This window comes from Trachemys scripta, chromosome 2 (assembly GCF_013100865.1).
Source record: "Trachemys scripta elegans isolate TJP31775 chromosome 2, CAS_Tse_1.0, whole genome shotgun sequence".
Classification (NCBI taxonomy): domain Eukaryota; kingdom Metazoa; phylum Chordata; order Testudines; family Emydidae; genus Trachemys; species Trachemys scripta.
The window spans coordinates 40,725,723-40,740,766 of NC_048299.1; the positions used below are offsets into that span (position 1 = coordinate 40,725,723).

The 15,044-nt window shown below is 44.3% G+C and overlaps 1 protein-coding gene across 1 annotated transcript in view; it reads left to right on the forward strand.

The window, feature by feature from the left end:
* The window catches only part of RUNDC3B (RUN domain containing 3B), a 174,470-nt gene that overhangs the window by 99,916 nt on the left and 59,510 nt on the right, over positions 1 to 15,044 (forward strand). Inside the window, exon 8 of the mRNA XM_034760380.1 lies at positions 13,161 to 13,318. Within this exon, the coding sequence (XP_034616271.1) occupies positions 13,161 to 13,318 (158 nt within the window). The remainder of the gene's footprint in view (positions 1 to 13,160; positions 13,319 to 15,044) is intronic.

The following is a 15,044-nucleotide window of genomic DNA, read 5'->3' on the forward strand; positions in this document are numbered from 1 at the left end:
GAAGCGGTGGGGTGGGGATGGGGCAAAAGGGGATGGAGTACCTACAGGAAAGAGGGGAAGTTGGCACCTATGACACTAGCTCAATCTTAGCTAGCACAGGTACATCTCCTTGAGCTGGAATTCACATCTCCAGCTCAAAGTGCAGATCTACCCTAACACAGTACTTTTGTTTATACTAGTGGCTCATCTTTGCTATGACTGTTAGTTACAACAGTGGAATTTTTTTTTCTGACCAAAAATATTGCTCTCCCAGCAACATAGCACTGTCTACACTGGTGCTTCTGTCAGTGCAACTTACGTTGCTCAGCATTGGGGGTTTTTTCACACCCCTGAGTGACATAAGTTATACTGACAAAAGTAGTAGTGTAGACATAGCCAATCAGTGTCAGGGCTGTCTTCACAGGAGCTGGAAGTATAATTTCCAGTTTAGGTAAACATACCTTTGTTAGCTCCAGTGGAGGTAGTGCACTAAAAACAGAAGTGTGGTTGTGGCAGCATGAGTTGCAGGATGGGCTAGCTACCCTGAATATTATCCCGTCTGAAACCCTAAGTAGGTACTCGAGGTTGCCACATGTCTATTTTTAGTGTGCTAACTTGATCAGAGCCAATGAAGGTGTGTCCTTTTGACCTGGAAATTACACTACCAGCTCCACTGTGGACATACCCTCATAGAGAAACTAGGCACAATGTGCATTCATTCTCTCTGCTTTTTGACGTTTTTTTCTTTTGTAAAATTTGTGTGGTGGTGGAGTTCCAAAATGTTTGGCAAACCAATTTCTAACTGCTACATTATTTTTACTACTTTATATCTCTCAGGTTTTTAGCTATTCATCTACATTACATCAAGAAAAATATTGTGTTAACTTTTTTAACATAAATATAGAATTATTAGTCTCTCGGTGTTGCTGGGTAGTCTGTTCTGTTTGCTGTCTCAGATTACCCTGGTTACTTTCTTCTTAAATTGTGATAACCAAAACTAGACACTACACTTTAAAATCATGTCTATGGGGTCTGTATCTCTCTTGCTTTGTAATTAATTCCTCTGTTTATACATCCAGTTATCATGTTTGCATGTAAGCTGCAAGAAAAGCACAGCACTCCCGCTTTTCTTACATGCTGTTCTTCAGATATTTCTTTGCTAGCTTCTTCTAGCTCTATTTAATTGAGAAAGTAAACATTATTCTCTACACTTGGAAAGCCTTATTCTATGCATATTTCTAAGCTCTTCTTTGAGTGATATCCTTATGGGTGCTCCACTGTAGGTGCAGCAGCACTGCCTACGCCAGATCTTCTTCATCACTGCCTGTTAGCACATGTGCACCTTTCCATTCTTGAGCTGAGTGGGACATATATACCATCTCTCAGCTCTGGAGACTGAGGCAGACTGACTTTGGGAGCCTCGGCACCAACAAAATCATGGCACCGGTGTCCTTTCCGGCACTTCCAAAGCCTTTGGTACAGAGCAAATCCTCAGCATCACTGAAACTGCCGGAACTGACCAAGTCCTCAGCACTGACCAAGTCTTCAGCTCCACCTGCGGGCTGTTCAAGAGAATGCACCTCTCCCTCGGCACCAAGTCATGCACCGGTATGGATGATGCTCCTCCCTCCTCTCCAGAAATTCAGATACCCTAAAGATCTGCTTGTATCTGACATGACTGAGTCACCTCTGCTCACACACAACCTCCCCCCACTTCCACCCTTCTCTCTGGACTCATAACATTCCTCCCTCCTCACCCCCCAACCGAGGATGGCACCTCTTCCCCAGTGACGAGGAAGAGTGCTCCATCCTGCTCTCTTATTCGAGATAGGCTCTAATGACTTCATCTACACGTATGGACCACTGCGGATGCCACCACATGTTCCACTCCCTCCGCATTGGCCATATTGGCACCCTTGGGCTATGTACATGGTGCAATTCAGGAAGCCTCCCATGGAGCAAAGCCGGAGACCTACACTTTTCCCTTCTCCATTGGTCTCTCGCCCACCAGAGATTGAACCTCCCTCGGTACTGGGTGAGGCGGAAGAACAGGAGGAGGAAGCTTCACCAACACTACATTTTTCTTCTTCCCCTGATAGCCTCATCATGTCCCCACCTCCTGCTGCTGATGACTGCAGGCACTTTCAAGAATTATTCCACAGGATTGCTGACTCCCTCCAGATTCCTTTTGGAGGAAGTGAAAATCAGTAGCATAAATTGCTTGATATCCTGCACCCATCTTCTTCCTCCAAAATTGCCGTATCCACAAGGCTTTTCTCAATCCCATGAAAGTGCTCTGGCAGACCCCAGTGTCCATCTTTCCAACCTGCAAATGGGCAGACAAAAATGTAGAATTTCTTTTCTCGCATCACACCCCAAATTCTATAGTAGTTAATGCGGTGTGAGAGAGAGGATGACAATATCAATCTCGATCTTCCCATCAGGACAGAGACTAGAAAGGCTTAGCTTTATTCGGACACAAGACTCATTCATCTGCCACGTTCCAATTTCGAATATCTAATTACGAGGCTTTTATGCTTAAGTACAACTACCTCAACTACTCCAAAATAGAGGAATCCTGCCATAACCGTCCTGAGATATAAAACAATTCCAGGTGCTTATATCTGGCCCATACAGCCCAACAAGCCTCATTAGACTCTGCGGATACCGTGGCCTGTTCCATTGCAACTGCTATATTCATGAGGCATGTGTCGTGGCTGCACCTCTCAGCCTTTCCTAAGGTGCTACAAACCACAATTGAAAACTTACCCTGTGAAGGTCCCAAACTATTTGTGGAGCGTAGGGATGATTCCCTACACTCCCTTAAAGACTCCTGAGTTAATGTCTGCTCCCTCTGCATTTACACACCAGCACCAAAGAGACTCCCGCTCCTGACCACCGCAGTACACTCCTCAGCGGCACTATGACTCTCAGCACCGACAAAAGCCCCATACAAAACATAGGCTACTCTTTAAGGAGCTACCTCTCATGAACCTCCAGCCAACCAAAAATTTTGAAGGTGTGGTCAAGGCCCCAAGAAGTCTCCCCTGTTCCAGTACTACCAACCACCTTCGACATCCCACCAGTTTGGTGACCAATTAGCTCCATTCTTTCTATCATGGAGACTAATTACCTTGGACAAGTGGGTTCTAGAGATCATCAGGGAAGGATAGTCTATCTCTTTCCTATCTATCGTGCTCCGCCACACTCCTTCCCTGTCCCTCTTCAGGGACCCCTCTCATAAACCTATTCTACGAGAAGATTGAGCAGGAGATTCTCCCATGATCACAAGTGGGAACTGAATACTTGAATCCTTTAGCTTATCTTAAACTACTGGGGATACTCCAATATAGATCTTTTTGCCACACCACAAAATGCCTGATGCCTTCAATTCTGCTCGAGAGCGGGACTGGGAGATGGATTTATGGGAGACGCATTCCTCATCACATGGGTTGCACTACTGCTCTATGCCTTCCTTCTCTTCTCCCTTCTGTTTTGAGTACTCCACAAGGTTCAGAGGGACCTTATATCATCCTTATAGCTCCAACATGGCCATGACAGATCTCGTATACTTACCTCTTTTGCATGATGGTATGCCGACCAATCTCTCTCCATCCAACGCCGTGACTTCTTTCATAGGATGGGGTTGCATCCTCCATCCCAATCCACAGATTCTCCACCTCAAAGCCTGGCTCCTCTGTGGTTCCGGGATTTGGAAATAACCTGCTCAAACACCGTTAAACAGATGCTCTTGAATAGCAGGCACAACACAACTAGACGCGCTTACCTTCACAAATGGATTAGGGTCCAATGCTGGTGCGCCTCTCATCAGGTTGATGCAATAAGCACTCCACTGACACTTAGTCTGGACTATATTTTAGACTTTAAGCAATCAGGATTATCCATCAGCTCTATTCATGTGCATTTGGGAGCCATCACCACTTTTCACTGCCATCTTCACACACCCACTCATGAAACGTTTCCTGAATGGTTTCCAAAATCTTTATCCTCACGCATGAGATCCGACCCTGGCCTCGTCCTGTGCTCTCTTACTAAACCGCCATTTGAACTGATGGCAACATGTTCCTACATTCACTTATCAGTGAAAATGGCCTTTCTTGTCACTATCACATCTGCCTGATGGGTCAGTGAAATTGGGGTCCTTATGGCATATCCCCCATACACACTTTTTCATAAAGACAAAGTTACGGTCCATCCACATCCCAAATTTTTGCCTAAGGTTCCATCATCTTTCCATCTTAATCAACTTACCCATCTTCCTTGCTTCTTCCCGAAGCCTCAGAGCAGCCAACAGGAGGCAGCACTGCACACCTTGGACATCAGGCAAGCATTAGTCTTCTGTATGGACAGAACTAAACCTTTTAGAAAATCACCACATTTGTTCCTTTCAACAGCTGAAAGATCCAAAGTCTCAGCCATCTCTAAACAATCCCTGTCCAACTGGATCTCGCAGTGTATACATCTGTCCTAACAACTACACAATTGGCAACCTCCTACTGCAATTGGATCACGTTCCACCCGCTCGCTTTCCACCTCCAATGCTTTTCTTAATAATGTCCTCATTGATGACCTTTGCAAAATGGCCACATGGGCATCACAAGACACTGGCCCATCACTCTGATGGATTCCCCCTGCGGTGCCACCTGGAACTGGGGTACCACTGAGCCCTCTGACTCACCAGCCTGGTCTCCCTCTCACATTGTGCTGCGGTGACAAGCTGCAGACCTGCTCCCAGTCCTACACTTTGACCAGCATATATACAGGCAGGGACATGCCCGGCTGCAGTTACATGCAGGCTGACCAGCCACTGCATAAACCAACAATAGAGGCTACAGCCAAAATAACCACCAGCTTCCCAGCCTAGGACCCCAGAGCTGTACTGTCCTGTCCTTGTCAAAACCCTGATCAGTATGAATTTATTGTCCAGTTTGCCTCCCCCTCAATGCGGAGATGAAATACAACAGCTTTTGCCCTTGAGTTAAGATTTCCAAGCACTTAATTCAAACTCACTGGTTTAGATAAAGCAGAAACAAGTTTATTAACTACAAAAGATAGATATTTTTTAAGTGATTATAAGGGATAGCAAACAGATCAAAGCAGATTACCTAGCAAATAAACAAAAACATGAACTAGGCTTAATATACTAGATAGATTGGATATGAATTAGCAGTTTGTCACCCTGACAAGCAGGCTTGCAGATTCTTAAGGGACAAGCTGCAGTTGCTTTGCAACTTGGGATCACCAGGTTTCAATACACAGGCTAGAAACTCCTTTAGCCGGAGTTCAGCACTTCCCCCAGTTCAGTCTTTGTTCCCTAGGTGTTTCCAGGAATTCTCTTGTGTGGGGAGTGAAAAACAGCCAATAATGTCACTCCCTGCCTTATATAGCTTTAGCATATGGTGGGAACCCTTTGTTCCAAACTCGGTTCTCAGACCAGCCTGTGGAAAAACACAGGCCCCCAAAATGGAGTCCAGAGTCATGTTGGGCTGGTCACATGCTCTTGCAGAGTCATAGCAGCCATTGCTTACAGGCTGGCTGAAACATCCACAGGAAGGTGGGGGATAAGCTTCTCATAAGGCTATTGTTTTCCATAATGGCCCATTACCCTGAATTGGGTCCTTCACTACCAGCTATTTAGACTGGAAGCATTTTGCCTAGTGGGTGTCACCCAGGTGTAACTACATGTGAAATACAGATACATAGTCAGTATTCATAACATCAGATACAAAAATGATGCATTCATGCAAATAGGATAATCATATCCAGGAAATCATAACTTTTCCAATGACTTCTTACATGCCCCGTCTTGTAAAAAATGCATCATAATTATGTCATAATCATATCTTAATATCACTATGAAGAATATGGGATGCAGTGTCACAATCACTACGCCATTTCTCGTGATGCCACAGCTGACACTCTCCTGGGACATACTGTCCTATCATCTGCAGTAAATGCTCTTCTGAAGCCCCAGCCTTCCAATTAGGGGCACTGCTTTCGAGTCATCTACAGTGGCGCACCCATAGGGACATCAGTCAAAGAAGAGAAGTTTGCTCACCCTGTGCAGTAATTGAGGTTCTTCAAGATATGTCCCCCTATGGGTGCTCCACTGCCTGTCCTCCTCTCTGGTTCGGAGCTGACACACGAGCTCTGAAGCAGAGAAGGAAGTGGGGGGTGGTCGGACCGCACAGCACTAGATATGTTCCGCCCATGGCACGAAAGGGGGAAGGTATGCATGTGTGGTCCAACGCGCACTGCTGATGAAGATCTCTGATTCCAGGCACAGGAGGCGCTACCGCACCTACAGTAGAGCACTCATAGGGACACGCATCTCAAAGAACCTCAGTTAGTGCACAGGGTGAGTAACCCTCTCCTCTTGTGTTTTCCTGCCCTATACCTTATATTTGTATATTGAGTGTTCATTACAAGTGATAAATATTGAACTTTTTTTTTTTTTGCTGTTTTCATGTTTAATTTGGTACTATGAAGCTTTTATTGCATTTCAATTCTTTTTGTAGAAGTTGAATTGCAAATATTTTATGTCAGATCCCACCGACTTGATTCTGATTCTTTTATATAATTTCAAGGTGTCTGGCAACTATTACTTAAGTAATAGAGTTGTAATCAATTTCTGGTGAGGATGTTTTTCAGCGTTCATCCATCAGTCACAGTTTCTTGATCATTTTATCTAATTTATCTCTTCCTCCATTTGCTGCTTTCACTTCATGGAACATGGATAGATTGTTCAAACAAGCATTAATAACTCATAAGATGCTCTCATATTGTGTCAGGGACCACTATGCTCCAATTAAGTGTTATGTTCATGTCCACTCACTATAATGTTAAATAAAATAAAAAATAAATAGGAATACTCTGTCCTATGCCAGCAAAATATGAACATATTTAGTTGTAACTTTTGTTCTTCTTTGAGTATTGTCCCTACGAGTGCTCCACTTTAGGAGTGTTTGCATCCCTTGTACCTTTGATTGGAGATTTCTCATAGCAATATCCACAGGGCCTGCACATGCATGTTCCTCAGTCTCATGCTCTGTGCCATTGTTATATAGCACTGTGCGGGCAAACTGCCCTCAATTCCTTCTCAACCACCTCAGCCTGAGACAGACCTTTTGCAGTTGTCTGCATTGAGGTTTACCTCAATTGTGTCCCCTGAACTCTTTTAGTAGTTGGTTTATTATAGTTTAGTTTAGTTTACATTTTTTTAAAATATATAGATAGTTTCTCTCCTGGTAGTTTTACTTTACTGGGAGGATATCGTATACCCAGTTCTCCCAGTTACCATTGTTGGAAGGCAATCCCGGTGAGCGACAGATACTCCCGGTGCATCCATTCTCTCAGGGAATCTCATATTTCCTAAAAGTGCAACTTCTGTCTGGCATTAAAATCTAGAGCCAGAAAACCAGGGAGATCAAACTTCAACTTCTTATTGTTGCTTCTGGCCTCTGATCCAGGCCAGGGGTCCCCCCCCTACCCTCACTACACTGGTCTCTGAGTAAATCTTCTGCTTCCACTGTCTCTGAGCCACACTCCTCAAGGTCATCTAGGAGGAAGACCCAAGATTCCTTCTATAAAACTCCTAAAGACCATCTCCCAAGTTCTCCAGGAAGGGATTCAACTTTGAAGTTGCGGTCTCCGCTGATTCCAGCCACTTTGGCACTCATTGCTGTCTGACCTAGTACCATGAGGCTGCTGGTTTCTCTGGTACTGAGGGCACTGCTAGACCTAAGGACTGTAAAGACTTTGATTCCGAGACGTCATTGGTACTGTCAGCAAAACAGTCCAGCAAGAAAAGCTCTACCTATTCTCACTTGGCACCGAAGAAGCTTGCTCGGGCTCCACCTGGACTCCCCTTGGAGTGGTCGAGATTCACAATACTGGCATTTCTCTCAGCCACTATCACTTCAGCACAGGCTATGGATATGGTACCAAGATCACACTCAGTACTGCAGGATTTTCATTTTCCCCAAGACTTTGCTGTATCTGAGACATGGCAACTACTTTACAATTCAGAATTGCCAACTACCGGGCATTATTGGTGAAATGCAATCATACAAATTATACTAAGTTGCACCCTTTTATTAAGCACCTACCTGCTGAAATTATTGTGGAAGGCCATTTGCTCACAATATATTTGTAGGCCTCCCTCGACACTGCTGATACTGCCACCTGTTCAATCACTACAGAAGTAGTTATGAGACGGGCCTCCTGGCTCCAGCTCTTAAGATTTCCAAAGGAGGTCCAAAATATGATTAAAGACCTACCTTTTTGATTGTACTTAACAGTTCGCTGACAGCATGAATGAATCTCTGCACCTGTTAAAAGACTCCAGGATACTTTTGTGTTCTCTCAGGATCTATACACTTACCCACAAGAGAGAGTTGAGCAAGTCCCAGATGGCACAGAGATCCCATCCTGCCCAATTCTTGAGCTCCCAGAGATCATACAAACCTCAACATAAGAGACAGGTTCCAGAGAAGAAAACCACTTGCTTCTCAACCTTTGACCTCACAGCCTTTCATCTCCAAGCACAAATTTTGGAAGGTTGGACGAGGTTCTGAGTTACCATTCCCATTCTTACCAGCTGCATCAATTCATCTGCCTTCCTCCCTTCAGTGACCGCCTTTACCACTACCAGCGGGCATGTACAAGTGAGTTTTGGAGATTATATCTACAGGGCACTCCATCCACTTTAGTTGTCTTCCACCTGTCAGCCCCTTCTTCCCCATCCATCTTCAACCATTACTCTCACAAGAACCTACTCTGACAAGAAATAGACACTCTCTTGCCTACTCATGGGAGCTATATAACCGGTTCCCATGTGGCACAGAGGGAAGGGGTTTTATTCCAGCTATTTCCTGCTTCAAAAAAAGAAGAGTGGTTGGAGACTCATCCTAGATTTAAGGCTGCTCAACAACTTTGTGAAGGCACACAAATTAAAAATGGTGACACTTGGAGCAATAATTCTGTCACTGGACCTAGGGTACTGGTTCTCAGCCCTAGACCTTCAGGACACACATTTCCAAAAAGTGATCCACCCATCTCACAAATGATTCCTATGTTTTACTGTCAGTCTGGATCATTTTCAATACTGGGTGCTCCCTTTCAGCCGATCATCTACCTTAAGGTCTTTTTGGGTCATGTCAGTAGAAGCGGCACACCTCACAGAAAAGGAATTCTAGTTTCCCTTACCTAGAAAATTGGCTTCAGAAAGGGGGCTTCCTGGATGTAACTTCTCAGGCGACTTGTGAGGCCATTGACCTCTTCCTCAAATTGGGTCTACAATTGAACTTTCAAAAATCCACCTTGGATTAATTCTAAACAATTAGAATTAATAGGAGTTTATCTCGATTCAGTTGCAGCAAGAGCCTACCTCCCAATGCAAAGATTCATGGCCCTCTCCAACACAATCAGCAGAATCCAGATAATCCCTCAAACCCTGGCCAAGAACTGTCTTCAGCTATTGGGACACATGTCAACTGGTACTTTCGTGATAGGACCATGCAAGACTCAGAATGCAGTGTCTTCAAGGGTGGCTCATGACTGTTTATTTACACAACAGACAAAGTATAACTACATTACTTTCCACACCCACCTGCATCAAGGAATCTCTTAGTTGGTGGAAAAACCCTCACATTTGTGCAGGAGTCACTATCACCCACCTTTCCCCAGTTGTCACAACAGATGCATCCCTGCTGGGTTGGAAAGCACATCTGAACATTCACATGGCCCAGGCCAGATGGACACCTCAAGAAACCACTCTGCACATCAGCCTCCTGGAACTCAGGGCTGTCACATATGCCTGTCTCCAGTTTCTACCACTAACTGGGGCAAACGCATAAAGGTCATGAGGGGCAATATGTCATGCATGTTCTATATCAACTGCCAGGGCAGGGCAAGATCCTGCTCCCTTGGCACAGAGGCTGTCAAGCTTTGGAATTGGTGCATATGCAATCAGGTCATCATCACAGCAGCTTACCTTCCAGGAGTTCAGAATGGGACCGCGGAAATGCTCAGCAGGTACTTTTCAAGACCATGAGTGGGAAATAGATCCCATCATACTGCACCACATATTATGGCAATGATGCACCTCTCAAATAGATCTGTTCACCATGGCATTAAACAAGAAAAATGCCCAGTCGTGCTTCATAACCGATCACTGATCCTTGGGGGGATGCCTTTCACCTTTATTGATTGCCGGCTCTATTGTGTTCCCCTAACTCCTCTACTCAAATGAAAAAGGCCAGAGTTATTCTAACAGTTCTGACCTGCCCAGACAAACAGTTCCCTTGCTTGATACAGATGGCCATTTACTCATTGATCGCTTGCCAGTCCTCTGCTCTCCTAGGAAGGTGAGAAGATCCTTCACTCCAATCTCAGATTTATTTGTCTCAAAACCTGGTTGCTCAGTGGTTCACGGGATTAGAAACAACATGCTCATCGGAAGAAAAAAGAATGCTGTTACACAGCAGAAAATTATCTACACACTACACTCACTTACAAAAATGGACAAGATTTGCCTGCTGGTGTGACCTCAAACACATTCTACCAATAACCATATCACTGCCAGATATACTGGACTGCACCTTTAGAACTAAAAACTTGGAGTTCTTGCTGAGGTCCATTAGAATCCACTTAGCAACCATCATGGCTTTTCATTCTCCAGTAGAAGGTTATTCCATAATTGTCTACCCAACAACGAGGTTCCTCGGGAGGCTCAAAATCTCTTTCCATTAGTCCTACTCTAGTTTGGGACCTCAGTCTGGTTCTTAAATGCCTTTCAAGATCACCATTTGAACTGATGGTTTCCTGCTCACTCCACCATTTTTTTCTGATAGGTATCATGTTGGCTTGACAAGTTGGGGAAATAAAGGCCCTTATGGCATACCCACCTTTCACAATATTTTTCAAGGACAAGGTCAACAGTACGACCACATCCCAGGTGGAGGAGCAGAATTTTGTATTTGTACCATAAGAATTAATGTAGGATTTAATTATACTGCCAGCCACCCTTTTTGAATAGCAGAAAAAAATGACCCTCTGGGACATTGGTAGAAATGCATCTGACAGACTGCCAGTGTCCCTACTGATGTTAAGGCAGGAACAAACCAGAACAATCCTTAAGTTTAATTTACAATGTCGTTTATGTTGAGCAAAAAACACTGCTGTTTGTATACCTTTAAAGGTCTCTGTAAAAGACTGTTTGTGTGAATGAGGAATGTATGCATCAGAAAAAGATAAGGTGTGAAGGCCATTGTTATAGCCAGATGGTCAAGGAAGGAGTGAAAAAACTTACCACCACCAGAGAACCATCAACGTGCATCAATAATTAAGGAAGGGCAGATTGACGACCCTTTAAGACAAGACAATTGATTAAATCAAAACCAGGACAGAATAACCCTCTCGGCGGTGTTTGGGAATGTTAACATCAAAAGATAACACCAATTAAGAAGTAACCGGTCACAAACTGACACAGCAAAATCCATAGACTTCAACAACAACAACAACAAAACTGTAAGAACAGGGTGCTAGGCCATGGGACTTTGGGTTCATCTTGCCAAAACTCTGGGAGCATTGGATTGCGACCGACAGAGCCTGGCTCCCCTCTGTGACCAATCTGCTGGCCACTAGATTGATCCAGACTCTGGTAACCATAAACATCAACTGGCAGGACTGTGTAATCCTGCTCCTACACAAACTTTTACCAAAAATAGCTTCTGAGTTCCATATTAACCACCTCCACCCTAAACCTCACCTAAGCAAAGAAGAGGCGCTGTTATACATTTGATGTCCGGAAAGCCCTGGCCTTCTATCTTGATAGGACTAAACCTTTCAGAAAGACTCCCAAATTATTTGTCTTGATTGCAGATCGATCAAAGGGTCTGCGGTCTCTAAACAAAGACTTTCCAATGGGCTATCCAACTGGATTAGTTCTTTCTACCAATCTTGTAATATCCAAGCACCCTCAAATACACACACTCATTCTAAGCCTCTACAGCCTTTCACAATAATGTTCCCATTATTGAAATATGTAGACCTCTATACATATGTTTAAGTATTATGCAATAACTCATGACCTAAGTTCCTGTAAGCTGCGTGGCCATGTAGCTGCCTGTTTAGCGCTGCACAGGCGCTCAGGGAACCTGCCTGGGACCTGCTGCGGACAGGGAAGGGGTGTCCCTCCCTCCAACCTGCCACGGCTGGGGCACCCCTCCCCCGGCTCCAACTCTGCTGTGGCCTGGACCCAGTCTGGCAGAACGGCCCAGACTCAGCTGCGGCCAGCGCGGCCCTCCTCCGGTGTGGATGCCTATCCTGCAGCCCCAGCCACAGAGCTGCCAGGGCGGGGAGAGGTGCCTATCCCCCCTGCCCCCACTAGCCCAGGTGCTCCTGTGGGGGGGGGGGGGGAGTCCTCTCTCTCCCCACCGTAGTCCTGGAGTACTCTCTTACACCCTAAATCCCTCATCCCCGGTCCCCCCTCAAAGCCCTCACCCCCTGCACCCAATCCTCTGCCACAGCCCTGAGCCCCTCATCCCCAGTCCTACCCCAGATGTCACACATCACCTCCATATTGGTGCACATAACAAAATTCATTCCATGTGGGTAGGAAAAATTAGAGGGAACACTGCTCATGACTCTGCTTCCAATGCTGGGTTTGGCTCAGCTATATTTTCTTCGATATTGGACTTGATGTTGAAGTCCCCTCCTCCTTAGAGGAAACTGCTCGTTAGTTATCTAAACTTGAGCACTCATAGAGACACTACTTGAAGAAAAAGAAATGGTTACTCACCCTGTGCAGTAATTGGTTCTTTGAGTTTTGTCTTCCTTTGGATGCTTCATTAACTGCCTTCCTTCCCCTTTGCTTTGGCGTTCTCTGCTGTGGAGCTTTGCAGTACAGAAGGATCTGAGGTTGGTTCACCCGTGCAGTGCTATATAACAACGGCACGGAGCACGAAATTGAGAAATACACATGCATGGGCTTAATGGACACTGCTATGCGAAATCTCCGATCAAACGTGCAGGGGATGCCAGCACACTTGAAGTGGAGTACCCATAGGGACACACATGTCAAAGAACCACAGTTACTGCATACAGTGAGTAACCATTTCTTAGTCTCTAAAGGTTTTTGTTTATTTCTGCATTTTCAGGGTTATCTTGAAGAGCTAGTACGCCTTAGAGAAACCCAGCTGGCTGAATCTGTCTCACAAAACAAATTACTGCTACAGAGGATTGAAGATATGGATCTAGCCCATAAAATGGAGAAGGAACAGCTGGAGTACATAATTGTGGAGCTGCAGGACCAGCTGTAAGTTAGACTGTGATGGAGAAACTTTGCTAGAGTAGTAACATCATCTCTCTGGTTTCCTGTATTTTCCTGTATGATTTATATGAATTTCTGGTCCCATGAAAACAAGTGAGACTTAATCTTGAAGAAATTGAAGTAGTTCTCCTTTTTATAAATGTGGAATAATTTTTCATCAGCTGACAAATTTTATATTCAAAGACAGCTGCCCTGCAATAGTATAGAATACTAAAATTGTAAGAATTTTAAAAAAGCAACTACTTAAAGATCTAAGACGGCTTAACTGAAAATAGTTATTCCTATTTATTTCATCATGCATTTTTCTAATTAAAATTGCTATACTGCATTTTATCATTATTAGGTTTAAATTCTGTAATGCAAAACATTTTGTGGGAGGCAAAACATTATTTTGGCTGTAGTAAAATTTTCATTTATTGGGGAAAAAGGTATTTCTCCTTCACAAATACACCTCCTGCTTTACAATTCTATTCTGTTTGTATGGTGCTCTGAAACACTAGAAGCAGTTCTGCTGGCACTGAGGGCTTCATTATTGACACACCATGCGCTTTTCACCCATGCTTTTATGTCAGATAAAAGGGCTGGAACAACATAAGATAGATAAATTAAAGCCCCTTTAAGTACTTATGTGGTCCTCATTACTATAGCATCTGAGAGCCTCACAATTTTTAATGTATTTATCCTCTCATCATCCCTGTGGAGTACAGAAGTACTATCATCCCCATTTTAGAGATGTGGAAATGAGACACAGAGAGAATAAATGACTTACTATGGTCACACGGGAGCAAAAACTAAACCTGGGTCTCCAAATCCCAGTCTAGTGCCCTAACCACTGAACCATCCTTCTCTGGGTCAGATAACCTGCCTCCAACGATGGGAGAATTCCCCAGGGAAAGGAAATAAGGACAACAGTCTCAGGATCTCTTCTGAAGACATTGTGTGAACTCTGACATAGGGTATGCTGGGATATAGCTGGGTGATGGGCAGGGCAACAGCACATAGCACTGTGGAGATTCTGGGCAGCGTCCACAGCTGAGTCATAAGTTACACCAGTGTCCACTTTGGCCCCTGGAGTAGCCTAGGATCTGGGAGATTTCAAGGGTGGCTTAAAGGCACCTTTAGGCTTCTCCTGGGCTGTTCCTCTTAGAGGTGCAGCCCTGAATCTCACTCTGTATGCATTTAAAGTTGTCTAGTTAATAAAAAAAAATGTTTTTCTTCCACCTTCTATTAGATCATGGAATTGCTGATGTTTGTAACTTGTACATCCCTGCTGAGTTTCACAGAATAATTTGTATTTCATTTGATATGATTTCAAGGCTCCTAGAGGGTTTTTCCCCCCCTTCATTTTCTCAGATCAGGACTAGAGAAAGTCTGGCTGCAAGCTGTGTGAGAACTGCCTGTACTAAAATTCTATTACTGACCCACAGTTTAGCAGTTGTGGCTAATAACTGGTCTTTCATCTCCTAGAGCAAAACTTTCAAAAGTGGCTACTGATTTTGAAGGTGCCAACTTTGGTCTAGTTTGATATTTGAAGGTACTAAACATCTGTTGTTCCCATTGATTTCCACTGGAGTTATGGGTGCTCAGTATAAAGGGGAAATGTGTGGCTAAATTCAGCACTGTTTTGAAAAACCCAACCTTCATTTTTTTTTTTCCTCTTGGAGTGTTAGCTAGCTTAGATTCTGGAGTACGATTATGTGGTGCTCTTTAA